Raw genomic sequence first — 22,408 nt, forward strand, 5'->3', positions numbered from 1 at the left:
GGGATTTTTTTATAAGATAAAAATTCAGATAAATTTTAGATAAAGATGATTGTTTCAGCATTGACTCACATGGAGGAGCCCTTAGGAAAATACTTAATAAGATCCTAACCCTGATTAACTATCTAGACTCTTAATCTCACCACTATATTAGACAACCCTCCCTACTCTGCCAAAGCATTATAACTTTGAAATAACTCTTACTGGGTTACATAATTTTGAGCCATTTCTATATTTCTTCTTGGAATTCTTCAGTGAAAGGAAACTAAAAGAAGACATTTCAAATGGAGAATAGTGTTAGTTTTTTCTCCATAAGCATCATGGGAAATATTTCTATCTCAAAAATCAGTAATTTCTTCCAACACATTCTTAAGTAGGAATCACTGCTCTGTAGAGAAGACTTCTAGGCACATGGGCAAATAACACAAGGAAGATTGAATGACCCAAATGTAAACCCAACCAGCAGGCAAATGTGAGCCCTTCTTTTTCATGCCTGTGCAGGATCTTATCTGCCTACTTGGGTGGCTGGCAAATAGTACACTGTGCTTTTAAACACACACATACACACATACACACACACACACACACACACCCGTGCCCACCCACATACAAGATCAACAGTGACGCTTGGAAATGTTTATGCAGTTATTCTTGACTTTTAATGTTATAAATGTTTTCTTTAGTTTAGTTTGGATTGGATTCTAATAAATTCTTACCAAAATAATACATTTCCTGTAACTTTAACACCTAAAAATACGTTAAAATGCCTACTCCCATTTTTTTCCCCTTGAAATTAGGAACTTGCTAAATACGTACAAACACATGTGCACACACATACACATACACCTAGGTAAAATAAAATGCAGTTTCAGTTAAGGAGCAATTAAAATGATTCTTGGCACTTGTGTCTTATTATTGCTATTATTATTATTATTTTTAAAAAGCTTGTCACTACAATACATTATCTTCATACATTTTGGTCATTGCACAGTGGGAAGTTCATCTGATCATAAACTTAGAGAATATTAGGCTTAGAAGGGACTATCTAGTTAATCCTGTTTAACCACGCTATAATTCTTGAATCCACATGATAATATCCCTGCCAAGTGGTCACTGTTTGCATAGTCGTACATCTTCAGTAAAAAAGAAAATAAAAGATACTCTACAAACACAGACTATTACTCGTAAGACATTTATTAGCGATATTATTACAATTGTTTCTAAAATCCATTATTATTTCAGCAGTGAAGAGGCAAATACCAGAGTAACCTCAGTCAGATGATTACGGATAGGTCAAAATAAAATTATAAGAAATACTGACTGTAAAACTGCTACAGAGTACACAATATGTTAAAACATGATGGAGAGGCTGCACATACAGGCAACGTTTTATGTCATTAAAAAAAAATCACTGAAAATCTAAAAATGATGTTTGCATTTAAGTGTATATTAGAAAAGTCTTATTTTTAAAGTTAATACCATATCATTCTTCTAAAAATATTATCATCTGTAAGATGCAGATTTGTATTGTTTATATCAAATGATATTTGCATTTATGTAAATATAATTTAAGACAGTTAAATATAAATTCGTGTTTATCTTCATATAAAAATATATATAAAAATAGAGTATTTAAAGGAAGTGGATATTCACACAAAAGAACTGATCAATGCAAATAGGTGTTTTTTTCTTGTATGGTAGTGAAATTGAGGTATTTATACACTTGGTAATTTCAGCCATGTATTGAATTAACCCTCTCAGCTTCCCACCCCACCCAAAAAAGACAAACCTTTAAAATCCATTGTAACTGCATGATGTTATCTCACAACAAAGCATTTGTATAATAAAGAAATTCACCATTTTGAACCTAAAGAGATAGAAGAGATAGTTCTCACTACTAGAATTAGGTATGTATTATACGTATGCCACAGTTTTAATTAAAATAATAATTTTATGTCTACTCTAAATTTGGATTTGATATAGTTGCTCAGGAAGATCAAAATATATATACTAGTAACATAATACTATTTGTGGACATATGCAAATGCTCAATGGGAAAAAATACCTATGCATTTGAGAATGCATAATCCTTTGCAAAATATTTACATAAAATGTAATTGTAATTTTAAGTTACATAGGGCTGTAATGGCAAACACAAGATTTAAGTAATATCAATGAAACATAGTAAAGTAATACATGAGGCACTAAATTTTGTTACTTACTTTAAAATTATGTATTTCATTAATTCAGACTGCAGTTACCCATCCAAGTGCACAGATAGGACAAGAGGGAATGTTTATGAGAAACATAAGAAGTGCAAAGTTAAATATATTGGTGTTTTAACGATAAAATATTTCACTTTATATCTCTCTCGTAGAATCTCTTCAAATTCCCTTGTGGAACATTCCTGTTCTTTTCCTTTCAGTAATACAATTTAAAAAGTATAGGAAGAAATGTTTTTCATAAGCATTAGATTCACAAAGCCTAAGCCATCATAAACACCACATTTCTCCTGGTGAAGAATGCAAGCACAACCTCTACTTGCCAGTGGAATGTAATTGGCTTTTCTCCTTTTCAATATTGATGTACCTATAGAGATGGTAAGACAAGACGAAAGACCATTATCTTTTTTTCACATAATTCAAGTGTCTGTATTTCTCTTTATTATCACAATGCCATACCTGGCCCACAGTGGTTCTGGTTAATAACTATGCTTCAAGTAACGTTTTTCTAGGTATATCTTTCACTGTGAAATGGACTTGTGTTCAAGATCACATCTTGAATTCATAAAGCTGTAAGAAGAAGTGTTATCATTATTTAACTGTGTGTGTACCGGTGTGCAAGCATGTGCTGATGTGCACAAGTGTGTGTGGTCAATCTCAAATGTGTGTGATGCGCAGCTCTTGGCTCCTAGAACATTGTCCGGGTGAGTAGCTTGTCTCCAGCTCCAGATTCAGCTCTCCTGCAGGGCGCCTACATAGTCCTTTTATTTACACACATCCTGCTGAGAAGGATTTCAGAACAAACCTGATTTATTGGACCTCTGACATGATATGGCGATCGAAAATTTGTTACAGTGCCCTGTTGTAGTTTGCTTTGATTGCTGAAATATCTTCCCAGGATATGATTTCTTGATCTTTTCATTTTAATAAAGTTATATTCTTTGGATAACTTTGATTTCACTACCTGCAAATGAAGAGCAAGAAAACTGTGAGGCAAAATCAAGAATATCTGATCCCTGCATAACTAACTCTCAAACTTGAGCATGCATCTCTGCCACACGGATGTTGCCAAAAGGGCATGAATATGACTTACATAACCAGGAATGGCTCTAACTTACGCTTCAAAAAAGACCAAGGTTAAAATTCAACTTTGTCACTTTTCTTACCTCATTGCAGCTGCCTCCAATGCAATTAAGGAACAATCTCAGATGATTTATCTGCCACTCTTGTGTGTGTGTGTGTGTGTGTGTATGTGTGTGTGTGTGTGTTTTCAGGCCAGGCACACTAACATACAGTTTGACATAGCACCACAATAGGAAAGGCACTGGTGTGCCTTTGCCGGGCCACTGATTCAAACATGGTACCCTAAACATGTCATGGCACTCTTCTATAAAATGGCAATTAAAGCTATTTTCAGAGAAAAGAAAAAACATTTTTCCATTGCAGAAGCTAACTGTTACTTTTAGTGGTTTTGTTGCTCTGGGCACTTGCACTGTTAAACTAATAACTTTGTATATTTAGATATATATATGTAGATTTAGTTTTGGACTTATTTTTCTTTCTTTCTCTCTTCTTCTTTTTTTTTTTTTTTTGTATAGTTGTATAGGAGGCTAAAGTAACTCCACTGGATGCTAATCTGCCATGTTGACTTCTGATTAACCCCAGTCCCAGGAAGGTCTGTAAGATTTCCAGTTTATCTATTGTTCCTTGTGTAAGAGCACACTTATGGTAAATCCTGCCCTTAGGTCAAAACAACCTTGATGTTATCATACTTCAATCTTCCTACACATCCCTCTGAATCACCTTTTTCCAATGGCATATAAACTCTGAGTCTGGGGTAATAATAGTGCAGGGAACCACCATTGTGTCTTGCTGCCACCCGAGTCACAGACACAGGGCTTCTGTTTGTAAGTCCCTTTTAAAAGTTCCTTTCTAAGAAAATGGATTTGTTGGCCTCTTTCTTCAGCCTCTCAGCTTCCTGAACTTTTGGGGGTAGGTTTGCATAGATCTGCTTACCACAGAAAACAGTGGTTTTTAAGAAGCATCATAAGTTATAAAAGGGTATATAATAAAACAGTTTATTTCTGATTTCTGTTCCTCACCCCAAGCTACTAAATTCCCTCCCCAAATATATTGTTCGTTTCTTGTGATTTCATTCATGGTTACTTTATGAATAGATATACGGACACATCCAAACAAAGAGGCTACATTTGTGTCTACTTGTATATTTTACAAACGTTGTCCTGGTGAAATCATATAATTATCAGCTTTAATTACTGAGTTAATCAAACTCAGGTTGTTAGCACTAGAGAGCAAAACGGGGACAGAGAGAGAGAGAGATTGGGGGAAAGTTGGGAAGTAGAAAAAGAGAGGAAGGGAAGGAGAAAAAGTACTGGTAAGGATGTTTTGGGTGTCTTTATAATAAATGAATGACACATGGGGGGCTGGGCAAGATGGCCAAATAGGAACAGCTCCAGTCTGCAGCTCCCAGTGAGACCTAGGCAGAAGGCAGCTGATTTCTGCATTTCCAACTGAGGTACCTGTTTCATCTCACTGGGACTGGGTAGACAGTGGGTGCAGCCCATGGAGGGAGAGCTGAAGCAGGGTGAGGCATTGCCTCACCAGGGAAGTGAAAGGGGTTGGGGAACTCCCTCCCCTAGCCAAGGGAAGCCATGAGAGACTGTGCCATGAGGGATGGTGCTATCTGACCCAGATACTTCGCTTTTCCCACAATCTTCGCAACCCACAGACCAGGAGATTCTCTCGGGTGCCTATGCCACCAGGGCCTTGAGTTTCAAGCACAAAATGGGGCAGCCATTTGGGCAGACTCTGAGCTAGCTGCAGGAGGTTTTGTTTCATACCCCAGTGGTGCCTGGAACACCAGCAAGACAGAACCATTCACTCCCCTGGAAATGGGGCTGAAGCCACGAAGCCAAGTGGTTTTGCTCAGTGGATCCCAACCCATGGAGCCCAACAAGCTAAGATCCACTGGGTTGAAATTCTTGCTGCCAACACTGCAGCCTGAAGTTGACCTGGGTCACTCGAGCTTGGTGGGGGTAGGGGCGTCTACCATTACTGAGGCTTGAGTAGGCAGTTTTCCCCTCACAGTGTAAACAAAGCTGCTGGGAATTTCAAATTGGGTGCAGAACCCACCACAGTGCCAGGCTGCTTCTCTAGATTCCTCCTCTGTGGGCAGAGCATCTCTGAAAGAAGGGCAACAGCCCCCATCAGGGGCTTATAGATAAAACTCTCTTCTCCCTGGGACAGAGCACTGGGGGGAAGGGGCAGCTGTGGGTGCAGCTTCAGCAGACTTAAACATTCCTGCTTGCTAGCTAGCTCTGAAGAGAGCAGAGGATCTCCCAGCATAGCACTAGAACTCTGCTAAGGGACAGACTGCCTCCTCAAGTTGGTTCCTGACTCCTGTGCCTCCTGACTGGGAGACAGATCCCAGCAGGTGTCGACAGACACCTCATACAGGAGAGCTTCAGCTGGCATCTGGCAGGTGCCCAGGTGCCCCTCTGGAATGAAGGTTCTAGAGGAAGGAGCAGGCAGCAATCTTTGCTGTTCTGCAACCTCCGGTGGTGATACCCAGGCAAACGGGGTCTGGAGTGGACCTCCAGCAAACTCCAGCAGACCTGCAGAAGAGGGGCCTGACTGTTAGAAGGAAAACTAACAAATAGAAAGCAATAGCATCAACATCAACAAAAAGGACGCCCACATAAAAACCCCATCCGAAGGTCACCAACATCAAAGACCAAAGGTAGACAAATCCATGAAGATGAGGAAAAACCAGCACAAAAAGGCTGAAAATTCCAAAAACCAGAATGCCTCTCCTCCTCCAAAGGATCACAACTCCGTGCCAGCAAGGGAACAAAACTGGATGGAGAATCAGTTTGAGGATTGACAGAAACAGGCTTCAGAAGGTGGGTAATGACAAACTCCTCCAAGCTAAAGGAGCTTGTTCTAACCCAATGCAAGGAAGTTAGTAACCTTGATAAAAGGTTACAGGAACTGCTAACTAAAATAATAAGTTTAGAGAAGAACATAAATGACCTGATGGAGCTGAAAAACACAGCATGAGAACTTTGGGAAGCATACACAGGTATCAATAACTGAATTGATCAAGCATAAGAAATGATATCAGAGATTGAAGATCAACTTAATGAAATAAAGCATGAAGACAAGATTAGAGAAAAAAGAATGAAAGGAAAAGAAAAGGAATGAACAAAGTCTCCAAGAAATATGGGACTATGTGAAAAGACCAAGCCTACCTTTGATTGGTGTACCTGAAAGTGATGGGGAGAATGGAACCAAGTTGGAAAATACTCTTCAGGATATTTTTCAGGAGAATTTCCCCAGCTAGGCGTGGTGGCTCATGCCTGTAATCCCAGCACTTTGGGAGGCCGAGGCAGGCGGATCATGAAGTCAGGGGATGGCGACCATTCTGGCTAACACGATGAAACCTCGTCTCACTAAAAATACAAAAACTTATCTGGGCATGGTGGTGGGTGCCTGTGGTCCCAGCTACTAGGGAGGCTGAGGCAGGAGAATGGTGTGAACCTGGCCTGGGAGGCAGAGCTTGCAGTGAGCCGAGGTTGCACCACTGCACTCCAGCCTGGGTGACAGAGCAAGACTTCATCTCAAAAAAAAAAAAAAAAAAAAAAAGAAAAGAAAAAAGAAAAGGAAAGAATGAAGCCTCCAAGAAATATGGGACTATGTGAAAAGATCAAGCCTACGTTTGATTGCTGTACCTGAAAGTGACAGGGAGAATGGAATCAAGTTGGAAAACACTCTTCAGGATATTACGCAGAACTTCCCCAACCTAGCAAGGCAGGCCAACATTCAAATTCAGGAAATACAGAGAATACCACAAAGATACTCTTCGAGAAGAGCAACCCTAAGACACATAATCATTAGATTTACCAAGGTTGAAATGAAGGAAAAAATGCAGCCAGAGAGAAAGGTCAGGTTTCCCACAAAGGGAAGCATCAGACTAACAGTGGACCTCTGCAGAAGCCCTACAAGCCAGAAGAGAGTGGGGGCCAATATTCAATATTCTTAAAGAAAATCAGAATTTCATAGCCAAACTAAGCTTTATAAGTGAAGGAGAAATAAAATCCTTTACAGACAAGCAAATGCTGAGGGATTTTGTCACCACCAGGCCTGTCTTACAAGAGCTCCTGAAGGAAGCACTAAATATCAAAAGGAAAAACTGGTACCAGGCACTGCATAAACATACCAAATTGTAAAGACCATTGACACTATGAAAAAACTGCATCAACTAATGGGCAAAATAACCAGCTAGCCTTATAATGACAGGATCAACTTCACACACAACAATATTAACCTTAAGTGTAAATGGGCTAAATGCCCCAGTTAAAAGGCACAGACTGGCAAATTGGATAGTCAAGACCCATTGGTGTGCTGTATTCAAAAGACCCATCTCACATGCAAAGACACACATAGACTCAAAATAAAGGGATGGAGGAAGATTTACCAAGCAAATGGAAACAAACAAACAAACACCAGGAGTTGCAATCCTAGTCTCTGATAAAACAGACTTTAAGGTAACAAAGATCAAAGGAGATAAAGAAAGAAGGGCATTACATAATGGTATAAGGATCAATGCAACAAGAAGAGCTAACTATTGTAAATATATGTACCCAATACAGGAGCACCTAGATTCATAAAGAAAGTTCTTAGAGACCTGCAAGGAGACTCAATTCCCACACAATAATAGTGGGAGACTTTAACACCCCATTGTCAATATTAGACAGATCAACGAGACAGAAAATTAACAAGGATATTCAGGACTTGAACTCAGCTCTGGACCATGCAGACCTAATAGACATCTACAGAACTCTCCATCCCAAATCAACAGAATATACATTCTTCTCATCACCACATGACACTTATTCTAAAATTGACCACATAATTGGAAATAAAACACTCCTCAGCAAATGCAAAAGAACAGAAATCATAACAAACAGTCTCTCAGACCACAGTGCAATCAAATTAGAACTCAGGATTAAGAAACTAACTCAAAATCGTACAACTATATGGAAACTGAACAACCTGCTCCTGTATGATTACCGGGTAAATAATGAAATTAAGGCAGAAATAAATAAGTTCTTTGAAACCAATGGGAACCAAGACACAACATACCAGAATTTCTAGGACACAACTAAAGCAGTGTTTAGAGAGAAATTTATAGTACTAAACGCCCATATGAGAAAGTGGGAAAGATCTAAAATTGACAACCTAATGTCACAACTAAAAGAACTAGAGAAGCAAGAGCAAACCAATTCAAAAGCTAGCAGAAGACAAGAAATAACTAAGATCAGAGCAGAACTGAAGGAGATAGAGACACGAAAAACCCTTCAAAAAATCAGTGAATCCAGGAGGTGGTTTTTTGGAAAGATTAGCAAAATAGATAGACCTCTAGCCAGACTAATAAAGAAGAAAAGAGAGAATAATCAAATAGACACAATAAAAAATGATAAAGGGGATATCACCACTGATCCCACAGGAATACAAACTACCATCAGAGAATACTATAAACACCTTTATGCAAATAAACTATAAAATCTAGAAGAAAAAGATAATTCCTGGACACATACACCCTCCCAAGACTAAGCCAGGAAGAAGTCAAATAGACCGATAACAAGTTCTGAAATTGAGGCAGTAATTAATAGCCTACCAACCAAAAAAAAAAAACCCCAGGACCAGAAGGATTCACAGTCGAATTCTACCAAAGGTACAAAGAGGAGCTGGTACCATTCCTTCTGAAACTATTGCAAACAATGGAAAAAGAGGAACCCCTCCCTAACTCATTTCATGAAGCCAGCATCATCCTGATATCAAAACCTGGCAGAGACACAACAACAACAAAAAAGAAAATTTCAAGCCAATATCCCTGATGAACATCGATGTGAAAATACTCAATAAAATACTGGCAAACCAAATACAGCAGCACATTAAAAAGCTTATCCACCACAATCAAGTCGGCTCCATCCCTGCGATGCAAGACGGGTTCAACATATGCAAATCAATAAATGTAATCTATCACATAAACAGAACCAATGACAAAAACCACATGATCATCTCAATAGATGCAGAAAAGGCCTTCGATAAAATTCAACACCCGTCATGCTAAAAACACTGAATAAACTAGGCATTGATGGAATGTATCTAAAAATAATAAGAACTATTTATGACAAACCCACAGCCAATATCATAATGAATGGGCAAAAGCTAGAAGCATTCCCTTTGAAAACCGGCACAAGACAAAGATGCCCTCTCTCACCACTCTTATTCAACATAGTACTGGACGTTCTGGCCAGGGCAATCGAGCAAGAGAAAGAAATAAAGCGTATTCACAAATAGGAAGAGAGGAAGTCAAATTGTCACTGTTTGCAGATGACATGATTGTATATTTAGAAAACTCCACCATCTCAGCCCAGAACTCCTTGAGCTGATGAGCAACTTCAGCAGTCTCTGGATACAAAATCAATGTGCAAAAATCACAAGCATTCCTATACACCAATTATAGACAAACAGAGCACTAAATCATGAGTGAACTCCCATTCACAATTGCTACACAGAGAACAAAATACCTAGGAATACAATTTACAAGGGATGTGAAGAACCCCTTCAAAGAGAACTACAAACCATTGCCCAAGGAAATAAGATAGGACACAAACAAATGGAAAAACATTCCATGCTTATGGATAGGAAGAATCAATATTGTGAAAATGGCCATATTGCCCAAAGTAATTCATAGATTCACTGCTATTTCTATCAAGCTACCATTGACTTTCTTCACAGAATTAGAAAAAACTACTTTAAATTTCATATGAAACCAAAAAAGAGCCCGTATAGCCAAGACAATCCTAAGCAAATGAACAAAGCTGGAGGCATCACACTACCTGACTCCAAACTATACTACAAGGCTACAGTAACCAAAACAGCATGGTACTGGTACCAAAACAAATATATAGACCAATGGAACAGAACAGAGGCCTCAGAAATAACACCACACATCTACAACCATCTGATCTTTAACAAACCTGACAAAAACAAGCAATGGTAAAAGGATTCCTTATTTCATAAATGGTGTTGGGAAAACTGGCTAGCCATATGCAGAAAACTGAAACTGGACCCCTTCCTTACACCTTATACAATAATTAATGCAAGATGGATTAAAGATTTAAACATAAGACCTAAAACCATAAAAACTCTAGAAGAAAATCTAGGCAATACCATTCAGGACATAGACATGGGCAAAGACTTCATGAATAAAACACCAAAAGCAATGGCACCAAAAGCCAAAATAGACAAATGGGATCTAATTAAATTAAAGAGTTTCTGCACAGCCAAAGAAACTATCATCAGAGTGAAGAGGCGACCTACAGAATGGGAGTAAATTTTTGCAATCTATCCATCTGACAAAGGGCTAAATCCAGAGTCTACAAGGAACTTAAACAAATTTACAAGAAGAAAACAACCCCATCAAAAAGTGGGTGAAGGATATGAACAGACACTTCTCAAAAGAAGACATTTATGCGGCCAACAAACATATGAGAAAAGCTCATTATCACTGGTCATTAGAGAAATGCAGATGGAAACTACAATGAGATACCATCTCATGCCAGTTAGAATGGCGATCATTAAAACATCAGGAAGCAACAGATGCTGCAGAGGATGTGGAGAAATAGGAATACTTTTACTCTGTTGGTGGGAGTGTAAATTATTTCAACCATTGTCGAAGACAGTGAGGCGATTCCTCAAGATCTAGAACTAGAAATACTATTTGACCTAGTAATCTCATTACTGAGTATATACCCAAAGGATTATAAATCATTCTACTATAAAGACACATGCACACATATGTTTATTACACCACCATTCACAATAGCAAAGACTTGTAACCAACCAAAATGCCCATCATTATTAGACTGGATAAGGAAAATGTGTCACATATACACCATGGAATACTAGGCAGCCATAAAAAAGAATGAGTTTCATGTGCTTTGCAGCAACATGGATGAAGCTGGCAACCATCATTCTCAGCAAACTAACACAGGAACAGAAAACCAAACACCTCATGCTCTCACTCGTTAAGTGGGAGTTGAACAATGAGAACATATGGGCACAGGGAGGGGAGCACCACACACTGGGGCCTGTCAAGAGTTTGGGGGGAAGTGGAGGGATAGAATTAGGAGAAATACCTAATGTAGATGATGGGTTGATGGGTGCAGCAAACCGCCATGGCACATGTATAACTATGTAACAAACTTGCAAGTTCTGCATATGTATCCCAGAACTTAAAAGTATAATAAAAATAAAAGAATAACAAATTATGAATTTCATCACTTTAAAGTAATTATAAGATATTTTTTTCTGTCACTATTTGGACATATAGACTAGTACCAATGACTAATGAAAGTAATTTTAGTTTACACAGTTTTTAAAAAATTGTTTTGAGTTATACATCATAATTTAGGTACATATTTTTTCATCTCATATAAGGTATTGCAATGAAAATAGTTCCATGTAAACAAAATTGAGTATTTTTTAAGAAATCCCATGATATCTATTTAGAAGAGAAATAGTTTTAGTTACATTGCAAATGAACTTGAACCATTTCTTATAACTTATTTGAATAGGAAATATGTAAAGATCTATACCAAAATATTAACAGTAGTGACCTTTTGGTAGAGGAATTACAGGACATTTTTAACGTATTCTTGTAACTTTTGGCTTGATTTTTTCTTTTAGCATAATATAATGAATGTGCATTATTTTGTAATGATAAAATTGTGAAACTATTCACATTTGAAGAAAAAAATGAAACAATAATATGTTTTAAAACCAGTTATACTCTGCTAACCACAAAGAGATGTTTTCCTGTAGCTGTGGAAGGTTTGGCTTTGTCTTGATCAGGCCCTCAAATCAGGTAACTCTTAAGAAATCCAGTGAAATCAGGAGGTTATAGTGAGGAATCCCTGTGGATTGTAATTTAGAGCTCAGTTTGCAGTTAACCACTGATTAATATTCTAGGTCCCGGGGTCAAAAGTTTCTAATGTGTACAGCTCTTTCCATCCTTATTTGGTTATATGGCAACTCTAAATATGATAGGCAGGAGAGGTACATCAATGTTTTCCTGAAAGTTTTGTCAATTTTAGAGGAGGTTTGCACTCACAGCAAGATAAGTGAACAGTCTTCAGGAAGTTTATTTAAGAAAACATTTAAGCATAAATATAACATTCGACCTTGAAATAATATTATTCCAATGTTCTGAAGCCAAAATAAGGTTAATTTTGTTTATACGATTTTATCTAGAGTTCCGGCTTTTGCAAGTGCCTGATGGTCTGCATACTAATTACATGCAAAATAGAAAAGGGTCTATCCCAGTGAAAAAGGTTACAGTTCTTTAAACATTATTTTAATATTTGTGTGATTTTAGGGTTGAATTTAAAGTTGCATTACAAACATTGGATAATGCTGGTGTAGATGCTTACAACAATCTTAAATGTGATCCATAAATGGGATATACAAAATATAGATCTCCAGTGTATCTGCTGAAGCATATGGCTTCCATTTGGTAGTGTCAGTATTTTGACAGATCTTGATGGGAAGGTTGATATTTCTATTTTTAGAGATCACTAAATTGATGTCTGAGAAAGGAAATCAGGATGATAGGGTCTCTTGTAGCTTCTGAGGACCAGGCTAATGCCTTCTATAGGGCCAGTGCTCCCATATGTTCTTCAAGATAGAACCCTTCATGCCCAGGCCAGTGACTGGCCCAACAACACAATTCACTTGGTTTCCCTTGGAAACTATTTTGTAGAAAATAATCAAAGATGATGTTTCCTAATCCCTTTGTTAAGTCATTAGCATTCTGATACTACAAAGAATTAGTTTAATTTTGATTTGTAAAAATTCCTTTGCCATTGTGAATTGAATCCAGGAGCATTAAAAACATTTGGCAGTATTTTATGCCGTATCACTAGCCCATACAATTTATTTCAGGAATGCAAAATGTTTCAATATTATGAAATATTTCATTACAGAAAATTACCAAACAATTATATGTAATTGTATGATTGTTTACCCTGAAAATCCAAGGAATATACTGAAAAATAATTAGATATTATAAAGTTAACATTTGAAAATTGTACAGCTTTTCTGTAGTCTATAAATAATTAGTAAGAAATATATTAGAGGAAAGATCCCATTACAATACTGAAACAACTTCACTAAATTCAACAATGGTATATAGGATGCAGGTGAAAAATGTATCAAAAGTTTAATGAGTCATTAAAAAGCACATGAACAAATGCAGACGTGTCATGTCAAATCTTCCCAAGTTAATTAAAATGGTATTCTAATTGTAATCACAGAAAAATTTGGGGAAAACATGAAAAAAAATTCTAAAATATATCTTAAAGAATAAATGTAGGAAAATAGTTAAGACCATTTGAAAGGAAAAAAAGTGATGAGAGGAGACTTTCAATACCAGGTATTCATTAATCACTATGCATAGAGTCTACAATCATGACTCATTATGATTTGAATCTACCATCAGCTGACTGAAGGAGTTCTAGTGGTCACAAACTTGGTGCTTCCTCTCTGGTTTCTGATGCCTTCCCCTGGCTGTTACACCTCTCAGTTGTTCCTTTGGAAACCTCTTTTCCATGGTAAACAAAGTCTCTTAGAGAGTCACCATTGTCACTGAAGGTTTCCTTGGTTTCATTGCCAAAATTAAAATGCTGCTTCTCCAGGAAGACACCACAACCTTCTTGTGTGTGTGTGTGTGAATGTGTGTGTGTGTCTGTGTGTGTGTGTGGCAGGAGAAGGTAGGGGGTATAAAAGGGTAGCACTGATGGTGGTGCTACTTGTCCTACCGTGGTTAATGATCTTTAAATCCCAGATGATAAGGTTAAGTTTTGTGTCCCCACTCAAATCTCATCTTGAATTGTAATCTCCATAATCCCCACGTGTCAAGGGAGAGACCAGGTAGAGGTAATTGAATTGGGGAGGTGTTTCCTCCATGCTGTTTTCATAATAGTGAGTGAGTTCACATGGGATTTAATAATTTCATAAGGGGCTCTTCCTCCTTCACTTGGCACTTCTCCTTTCTGCCACCTTGTGAAGAAGGTGCCTGCTTCCCCTTTGCCTTCTGCCACGATCGTAAGTTTCCTGAGGCCTCTAAGTTTCTGAGCCCTCCAAGTCTCTAGGAAGTTCCAAACATTTTCCTATCTTCTTCTGAGCCCTCCCAACTGTTCAGCCATGCTGAACTGTGAGTCAATTAAACCTCTTTCCTTTATAAATTATGCAGTCTCAGGAAGCCCTTTGTAGCAGTATGAAAATGGACTAATACACCAGGTGTAGTTAATTTTCTCTGAACATCTAGTGCCACTTCAAGGACACCACTTTTCCATCTGCAGCTTTTATTCCTGTTGTTTGGGGACTCATGTTATCCAGTGATAACTTGTTCTAACATCTCTCCAATGCTGCCATCCACCAACTTCTTGAGCACATGTGTAATCCTGTTATCATCCTAGATATTAACTGGATTTTTAAAAACCAAATTTGATCAGCCATTAACCTTATAATCCTTCAGAATCTCCCAGGGGTAGGAGAAAGAATGCCAGTGGAAAAGTAGTGTGTCTTCTAGGAGGATCCCAGGTTTGGACTGAGGGATTCAGTAATACATGGGTCTGTGTAATGCACTGACAGGCAGGTCATTCCTGCCATGCTTGTTTATGAGACTGAGGAAACCCTGGGGAAAGAACCTTGAGGCTGTGTCTTCTACTTAATTTCAGATGCAACTTGGCATATCTCACCTCTGCAATGATGAGTGATATGATTTGGCCATGCCCCCACCCAAATCTCATCATGAATTGTAGTTCCTGTAATCCCCACATGTCATGAGAGGGACCTGGTGGGAGGAAACTGAATCATGGGGACAGTTACCTCCATGCTGTTATCACAATAGTGAGTGAGTTCTCAGGAGATATGATGGTTTTATAAGGAGCTTTCCCTCACTTCACCATGCACTTCTCCTTGCTGCCACCATGTGAAGAAAGACATGTTTGCTTCCTTTCCACTATGATTGTAAGTTTCCTGAGGCTTCCCCAGCCATGCTGAACTGTGAGTCAATTAAATCTCTTTCCTTTATAAATTACCCAGTCTCACATATGTCCTCATAGCAGTGTGAGAACAGACTATTATAGTAAATTGGTACCTAGTAATGGGGGACTGCTGTAAAGATACCCAAAATGTGAAAGTAATCTTGGAACTGGCTAACAGGCAGAGGTTGGAACAGTTTGGAGGGCTCAGAAGAAGATAGGAAAATGTTTGGAACTTCCTAGAGACTTGGAGGGCTCAGAAGACAAAGATGTGGGAAAGTTTGGAATTTCCTAGAGACTTGTTCAATGACTTTGACCAAAATGCTGACAGTGATATGAACAATAAAGTCCGAGCTGAGGTGGTCTCAGAGGGAGATGAGGAACTTGTTGGGAACTGGAGCAAGGGTGGCTTTTGTTATACTTTAGCAAAGAGACTGGTGGCATTTTGCCCCTGCCCGAGAGATCTGTGGAACTTTGAATTTGAGAAAGATGATTTAGGGTATCCGGCAGAAGAAATTTCTAACCAGCAAGTGTTCAAGAGGAAGCAGAGCTTAAAAATTGAGACAATTTGCAGCTGAGGAAGTGACAGAAAAGAAAAACACATTTTAGGGGATAAATTTAAGCCAGCTGCAGAAATTTGCATAAGTAATGAGGAGCCAAGTGTTAATCACCAAGACAATGGGGAAAATGTCTCCAGGGCATGTCAGAGACCTTCATGTCAATACCTCCCATCACAGGTCTGGAGGACTAGGAGGGAAAAATGATTTAGTGGGTCACGCCTAAGGCCCCATGTTCTGTGCAGCCTCAGGACATAGTGCCCTGTGTCCCAGCTGCTTCAGCTCCAGCTGTGGCCAAAAGAGGCAAATATGCTGCTCAGGCCATTACTTTAGAGAGTGCAAGCCCCAAGCCTTGGCAGCTTCCAAATGGTGTTGGGCCTGCAGGTGTGCAGAAGACTAGAATTTAGGTTTGGGAACCTCCACCTAGGTTTCAGAGGATGTATGCAAATGCCTGGATGTCCAGGCAGAAGCTTGCTGCAGGGACAGAAGCTTCATGGAGAACCTCTGCTAGGACAGTGCAGAAGGGAAATGTGTGGTCAGAGCCCCCACACAGAATTCCCACTAGGGCACTGCTGAATGGAGCTGTGAGAAGAGGGGCACTGTCCTCCAAACCCCAGAATGGTAGATCCACCAACAGCTTGCACTGTGTGCCTAGAAAAGCCACAGGCACCCAATGCCATTCTGTGAAAGCAGCTGGGAGGGAGGCTGTACCCTGCGAAGCCACAGGGGAGCTGCCCAAGGCCATGGGAGACCACCTCTTGCATCAGCGTGACTTGGATGTGAGACCTGGAGTCAAAGGAGATCATTTTGTAACTTTAAGGTTTAATGATTGCCCCACTGGATTTTTGGATTTGAATGGGGCCTCTAGCCCCTTTATTTTGGCCAATTTCTTTCCCTTTGGAATGGGGGTATTTACCCAATGTCTGTACCCCCATTTTATCTAGGTAGTAACTAACTTGCTTTTGGTTTTGCAGGCTCATTGGTGGAAGGGACTTACCTTGTCTCAGATGAGACGTTAGACTTTGACTTTTGGGTTAATGCTAGAGTTAGCTAAGACTTTGGGGGACTGTTAGAAAGGCATGGTTGTGTTTTGAAATGTGAGGACATGAGATTTGGAGAGGGGCCAGGGGCAGAATGATATGGTTTGGCTGTGTCCCCACCTAAATCTTAGCTTGTTTTAGTTCCCATAATCCCCATGTGTTACGAGAGGGACCTGATGGGAGGTATTAATAATGGTTATCTCCATGATGTTCTGATGACAGTGAACGAGTTCTCATAAGATCTGATGCTTTTATAAGGGACTTTTCCCTCACTTCACTCTGTACTTCTCTTTGCAGCCACCATGTAAAGAAGGACGTGTTTCCTTCCCCTTTTGCCAAAGTTGTAAGTTTCTTGAGTCCTCCCCAGCCATGCTGAATTGTGCGTCAATTAAACCTCTTTCCTTTATAAATTACCCAGTCTCGGGTATGTGCTTATAGCAGCATGAGAACAGACTAATACAGTGAGATTAACTGAGTTCTATGATACTGTGAGCAACTATAAGTAAATGCTGAAAAATGTGTTTCACTAAACAGTATAACTCATTGGAGCCTAGGTTTGGAAACCCACCAACTGAGAATACACAAAGGGACAGAGTAAGGCTCTGCACAATTGTGCAGATTTGGGACTATGAGGGCATGTATCAGGCAGAACCATGGGAGACAGTCACCATGGTTAGTGCCTGGGGCAGCTGCAGCATGTGTGCTCTTAGACAGGCAACAAGAAATCAGACGTGGCAGTGTGTGCTGGAACAGCTCTGAGCCCATGGGAGTGGGCTTGTCCCAGAGGCCCTGTTTGGGAGGACCTATAATATTTACACAGAGTTAAAGTTAAAGTTCCAACATGAGCAGAAGAGGAACAGAGTCAGGGTAAAGAGGGTCACGTATATTGTATTTAAAGTGTCTGTATGTCTCTCTTCCCCACTCTTAGTGACTAGAAATCTAAACACATAGAGCTTAGCACAGGAGCTGGAATGCATTGCATGCTCAATACATTTTAGTTAAACTTGCAAGTATATTTTATCTTACATTATTGTGTTCTTGTCTAGATGAAGGGTGCAAATTCCTTTGTAGATAGCTTTCTAGAACTTGACGGCAAAATATAAATTAAAAGCTGAGTACAAGGAGAATTCAATACTGAGATAGAAGAATGAAAAATTGACATTGCAGATTAAAATGAGGTTTAAACTACTACTCCCTAAAGTGTTTATGGTGAAATAAGGTAGTTCTATATGAAGCCCAATCTCATATAAATCCAGTGACCATAAATGTGGTCCTAATACGTTTAATTGTATGTGATTAAAATCAAGAATGTAGATTTAAAACAGAACTATGTACCAAAGGGCTAATTGAGTCTCTAATGTAGAAGAGAGGAGTTTTTGTTGTTTTTTTTTTGTATATACTTATTTTTAATTGTTATAGTGAAAATAATTCATGGAATCCTTTTGTAATGAAAAAGTAGAAGAGAAACAAAATGATTCTGTATCTTGTAGAATTACAATTTAATGCTTTGTTTTTTCCATATAATATCCATCCTTCAATCTTCAGAGTTGTCTGCGTCAGGAAACACATGGAGTAATTCAGATATGCTCCCTACCCTCAAGGGGACTATATAAAGACACATGTCTAAGATACTTGAAGTAAGAACAAGAATGAAGTGACTTCAAAGACATTGTCTGAGACTAGCTCCCCAAGGTCAGGCACCATGTTGTTTCCGTGTTATGAATAGTTCCTTAGTACATTCAAAAGACTTAGTGCTAATTTATGGTGGGCATGATCATCTGTTCACACAGCTATTATTCCTTTGAACGTGTGTGTAAAATTCAGTGTCCAGCATTGCTGTCAAACTGCTGTTGCTGAGTCCCTGAGTTTCGAAATATTACCTTATTTTACTTATTCTTATAGGCTCTAAAGCAGAGAAAAAGGAGTTAGCTGCATTTTTAAGGCTTGGAAATGTTATGCCAGTGAAAGATGTTTGATACCTGTATAGTAAGGAGCAAATTGCTCCTTTCCTTTGATCTCATGTGTGGAAATGTGCCCATTTGGGTCCGTTCCAAAATCAGAGAGCCATTTGGGGTTATTAAAATCCAACTAAAGTGTCAACTGGAATGTGACTTTGAAAGAACTGCTTGTAATACATATGTTAGGTTACCTTTGAGGCATAATAATAATAGTAAACAACAAAATGAGCCATTAGGAAACATCAGTGAAAGATTTAGGCCTTGACACAGAGACAAAAGGCCTCAGATGTTTGTATACAGTGGCTACCTTAATCACAAACAAATTCTAATGGTTTGATACATCCAAATGCTTCTCTACATTTGGGTGCAGATGACTTGACCACTGAAAAACAGACATGTGTATCTAAGGGGAAAGGAACTACTACATATGGTTAATAATACATACATGTTTGATTTGGCAAATATTTGCATTATGTTAAATGTGAGTGTTAAAGGATAATTTCTATTTTGCCAGTTTAATCTGAAGTAACTCCTCTTTACTTTTGTGTTTATTTTCTTTTTGTGAATTTGCTACATTGAAGCACATTTAAAAGTAGGAAGAGATAGTGAAGGACAATTTATCTCCATGCCGTGTGATAATCTGTTAGATCAGCACTGTTCCATAAGTCTTATAATAAAAATTGTTTTTCTCACAGCACTGTTCACATTTGATTAAGTTACATGTAAGATTTTCAAGTAAAGATGACAGTGTTTCAAAGACAAATATTTTTAATATACTGACTATAGAAATTTAGGAAAACAATTTTGGAGCTAAAATAGAGTTTTTAAAGTATAAGATCTTATAGACTATGTAAATGACCACGCTTTTCTGTGACTCGGTGTAGCAAGAATTGAAATTCTGTGCTGTGGAGTGTAGATGTAACTTTTACTTTTTTATAGATTCCTTATACGGTAAGTGATCTGCCAGTTTATAATTATAGATACTTCCACATCTCCACGCCATTAAAAACGTGGGTACAGAGACATTTCAGAAGGCATAAAAATGGCCACAATTCAACTTGACTGGATTTGGCCTACGGGAACTATAAGACTTCCCAAACAAACAAAAATTGTTCTAATTATGAAACAAAACTTAATGTTGCAACGTTTACTATTAAATGTAGGTAATTTCAACACTCAAAATTGATTTCACATAAACCGTCATCAGAACGTGTGTACTGCCATGTCAATTAACTGCTGCATCTAAAAATAACTTTGAATTTCCAAAAAGCCAGTACAAAAGGGAAGGCTTGGTGAACTGGAAAGGTGTCAGGCAGATTACAAACAAATACCTTTCTTAAAATTGATCTTGACCTGAATAACCCACAAAGAACTTCTGATGTGGTTCCAGATCCACAGAATAAAATAGAAAACAATTTTCATGGTGCAAGTGTTCCAAAATTATCCTATACTGGATTAGAGGATGTTCTGATTACAAATATGTTTCATGATCATGGATGGGGTCTGAAAAGGAGGCAGGGTAATGGCTGTCTGAGGCTGGAAAACATGAGATTGGTCAGGCAAATGTGCTAGTCTTAAGATAAATGTATACTGTTGAAGTACTTTTTGTTGGATGTAGTCATTCTGCAGATGGCATTCAATCCAAGATCCAGTCACCAAATCATGATCAGCTGAAAAAGTAGTCCAAGAATTCACAAAAGTGGAATAAAAATGACATGACAAACAATAGCTAGAAGTGAGTCCTTATAACTCATAATCTCACTTCAAGACATCATGCAATTTTTACAGATAATAGGGAATTCTTTCATTTCATTCCTTAGCCCCCAAATATTTAATTATGGCCACATGAAATAAACTGTGTTTTGATTGAAGGGAATCCAACTTCTGAATCTGTCAAAGATGCTGGAGATTAGGGGGCAAGACTAAAATTCTCTTTAGGAATGAGTTTTGTTTTGTTTTGTTTTGTTTTGGTGTTTCCAGATTTGCAGTCAGCATATTGTCTGCCTCCCACCCTTGCTCTAATCCCCAGCCCTTCTTACTCTGACAGCTGAGCCTTTGTAACTCCTGCCTTTGCATAAAGCTGAGCATTGGCTCTGGGAACAAATTCTGCTCTGTGGTGCAGAGACCGATTGTAAGGAGCTCCAGACCAGAAGTTTACCAATTTAATATTAAACTGTTGGTTCTATCTTACACTCTCATGCAGTTCCCCAGACACTAAATTCCCCTGTCTTAAAACTCAATTTCCCAAGTGGCTGAATATCTATGTTGCTGAATTTTTACACTATTGGAATGACCTATATTAGTCTTGTTATAAGCTAATTCCTCTTTTGCTCTATTTAGATGTGCATCTTGGCTCTTGGAATCTATTGGACTTTAACACACAGTATTTTTTTCTATCTAACGCTCTTGAACTTAAATACTTTATTTAAGATTAAGGCACTAAATGTTATGCAATTTGTGTGGGGACTAACATTTCCAAATGCTGACTTCACTGTAGGAATTTGCTCAGCACTACTCTGGCCTTTTCAAAGAAGATCTTCCGGTGGGTCATTCCGTTTCTTGTCAGAAGAGCTCTCCAACCTCCTGTCTGAGGGACCCTATGCCTGACTGTGGAATGCTAGGAGGTCTAGGGAAAAGTTCACGGCTCCTCCCTTCACACGCCAACTTTACCTTCATCTTTCTGTTTTCAGCCTATAGATTAATTTATTCTTTACTATACCTGTGTTTCTGAGTCTTGACTTTCTGCAGTTCCATTTAAAAATATATTGTATGTGATGATACAGATTCCCAACTGTATGGGCTGGGGTGAGGAACCCAGGGGTCTACCAATTTTGTACATAGACTTTTAGCCAATTGTTTTCTGACCTGTGTCTCAGCCTTAACTTTTTCAGCATAGGATCTGAGCAGAAAGTATGCCTCACTCACACCTGCTATTTCTCTTCTCTAGGCACTTTCAGTTGTACCTTATTTTGCCTGCTAAGTCAAACTTCATAGAATGAATTCAAATGAATTCAGATTTCTTGCCTGTTATGAGTCATTTCTTATTCTGTTTTTTCTTTGTGGTGGGGGATGAGGAGTAAGTGAGTAGCTTTATGTCTTTAAAGTATTTTTCTTGGGGTTTCAAGTGGAAGAGAAGATAAATGCTTGTGGTCAATCTGCCTCATTTAGTCTGTACTTCATGCATGATTTTTTAGACCTTATCCTCATGCCAATTTTCTCAAAGTGTGTTTAGTGGGGTGTTAATAGTTGTGATAAAAAAAAAAAGAAAAAGTCATTCTGTGATCAAAAATACTGGGGAAAAACTGGGTCACACTAAGCTAACCAGCTTCTTTAGTGTAAGGGCTTTTGGGATTATTTAATATACTAATATTATTATCTGAGAACCCAAAAGGTAGAGGCATATTCAGTATTTCTCAAACCACAAAACCTGTTTTCACCAAATTAGAACATTAAACCTTAATGTAGGAAATGCTAATCAAAATAGTTCAAACTCTAACT

At 38.4% G+C, this 22,408-nt stretch overlaps 1 protein-coding gene across 4 annotated transcripts in view; it reads right to left on the minus strand.

Annotated features, from left to right (window-relative positions):
• Window positions 1-1,173: 1,173 nt before the first annotated feature.
• The window catches only part of CPED1 (cadherin like and PC-esterase domain containing 1), a 324,581-nt gene continuing 303,346 nt past the window's right edge, over window positions 1,174-22,408 (minus strand). For all 4 annotated transcript variants that reach the window (XM_010382302.2, XM_030933056.1, XM_030933055.1 and 1 more), the window contains one exon: window positions 1,174-3,183. In XM_010382302.2, the coding sequence (XP_010380604.1) occupies window positions 2,971-3,183 (213 nt within the window). In that variant the 3' untranslated portion in view covers window positions 1,174-2,970. The remainder of the gene's footprint in view (window positions 3,184-22,408) is intronic.

This window comes from Rhinopithecus roxellana, chromosome 6 (assembly GCF_007565055.1).
Source record: "Rhinopithecus roxellana isolate Shanxi Qingling chromosome 6, ASM756505v1, whole genome shotgun sequence".
NCBI lineage: Eukaryota > Metazoa > Chordata > Mammalia > Primates > Cercopithecidae > Rhinopithecus > Rhinopithecus roxellana.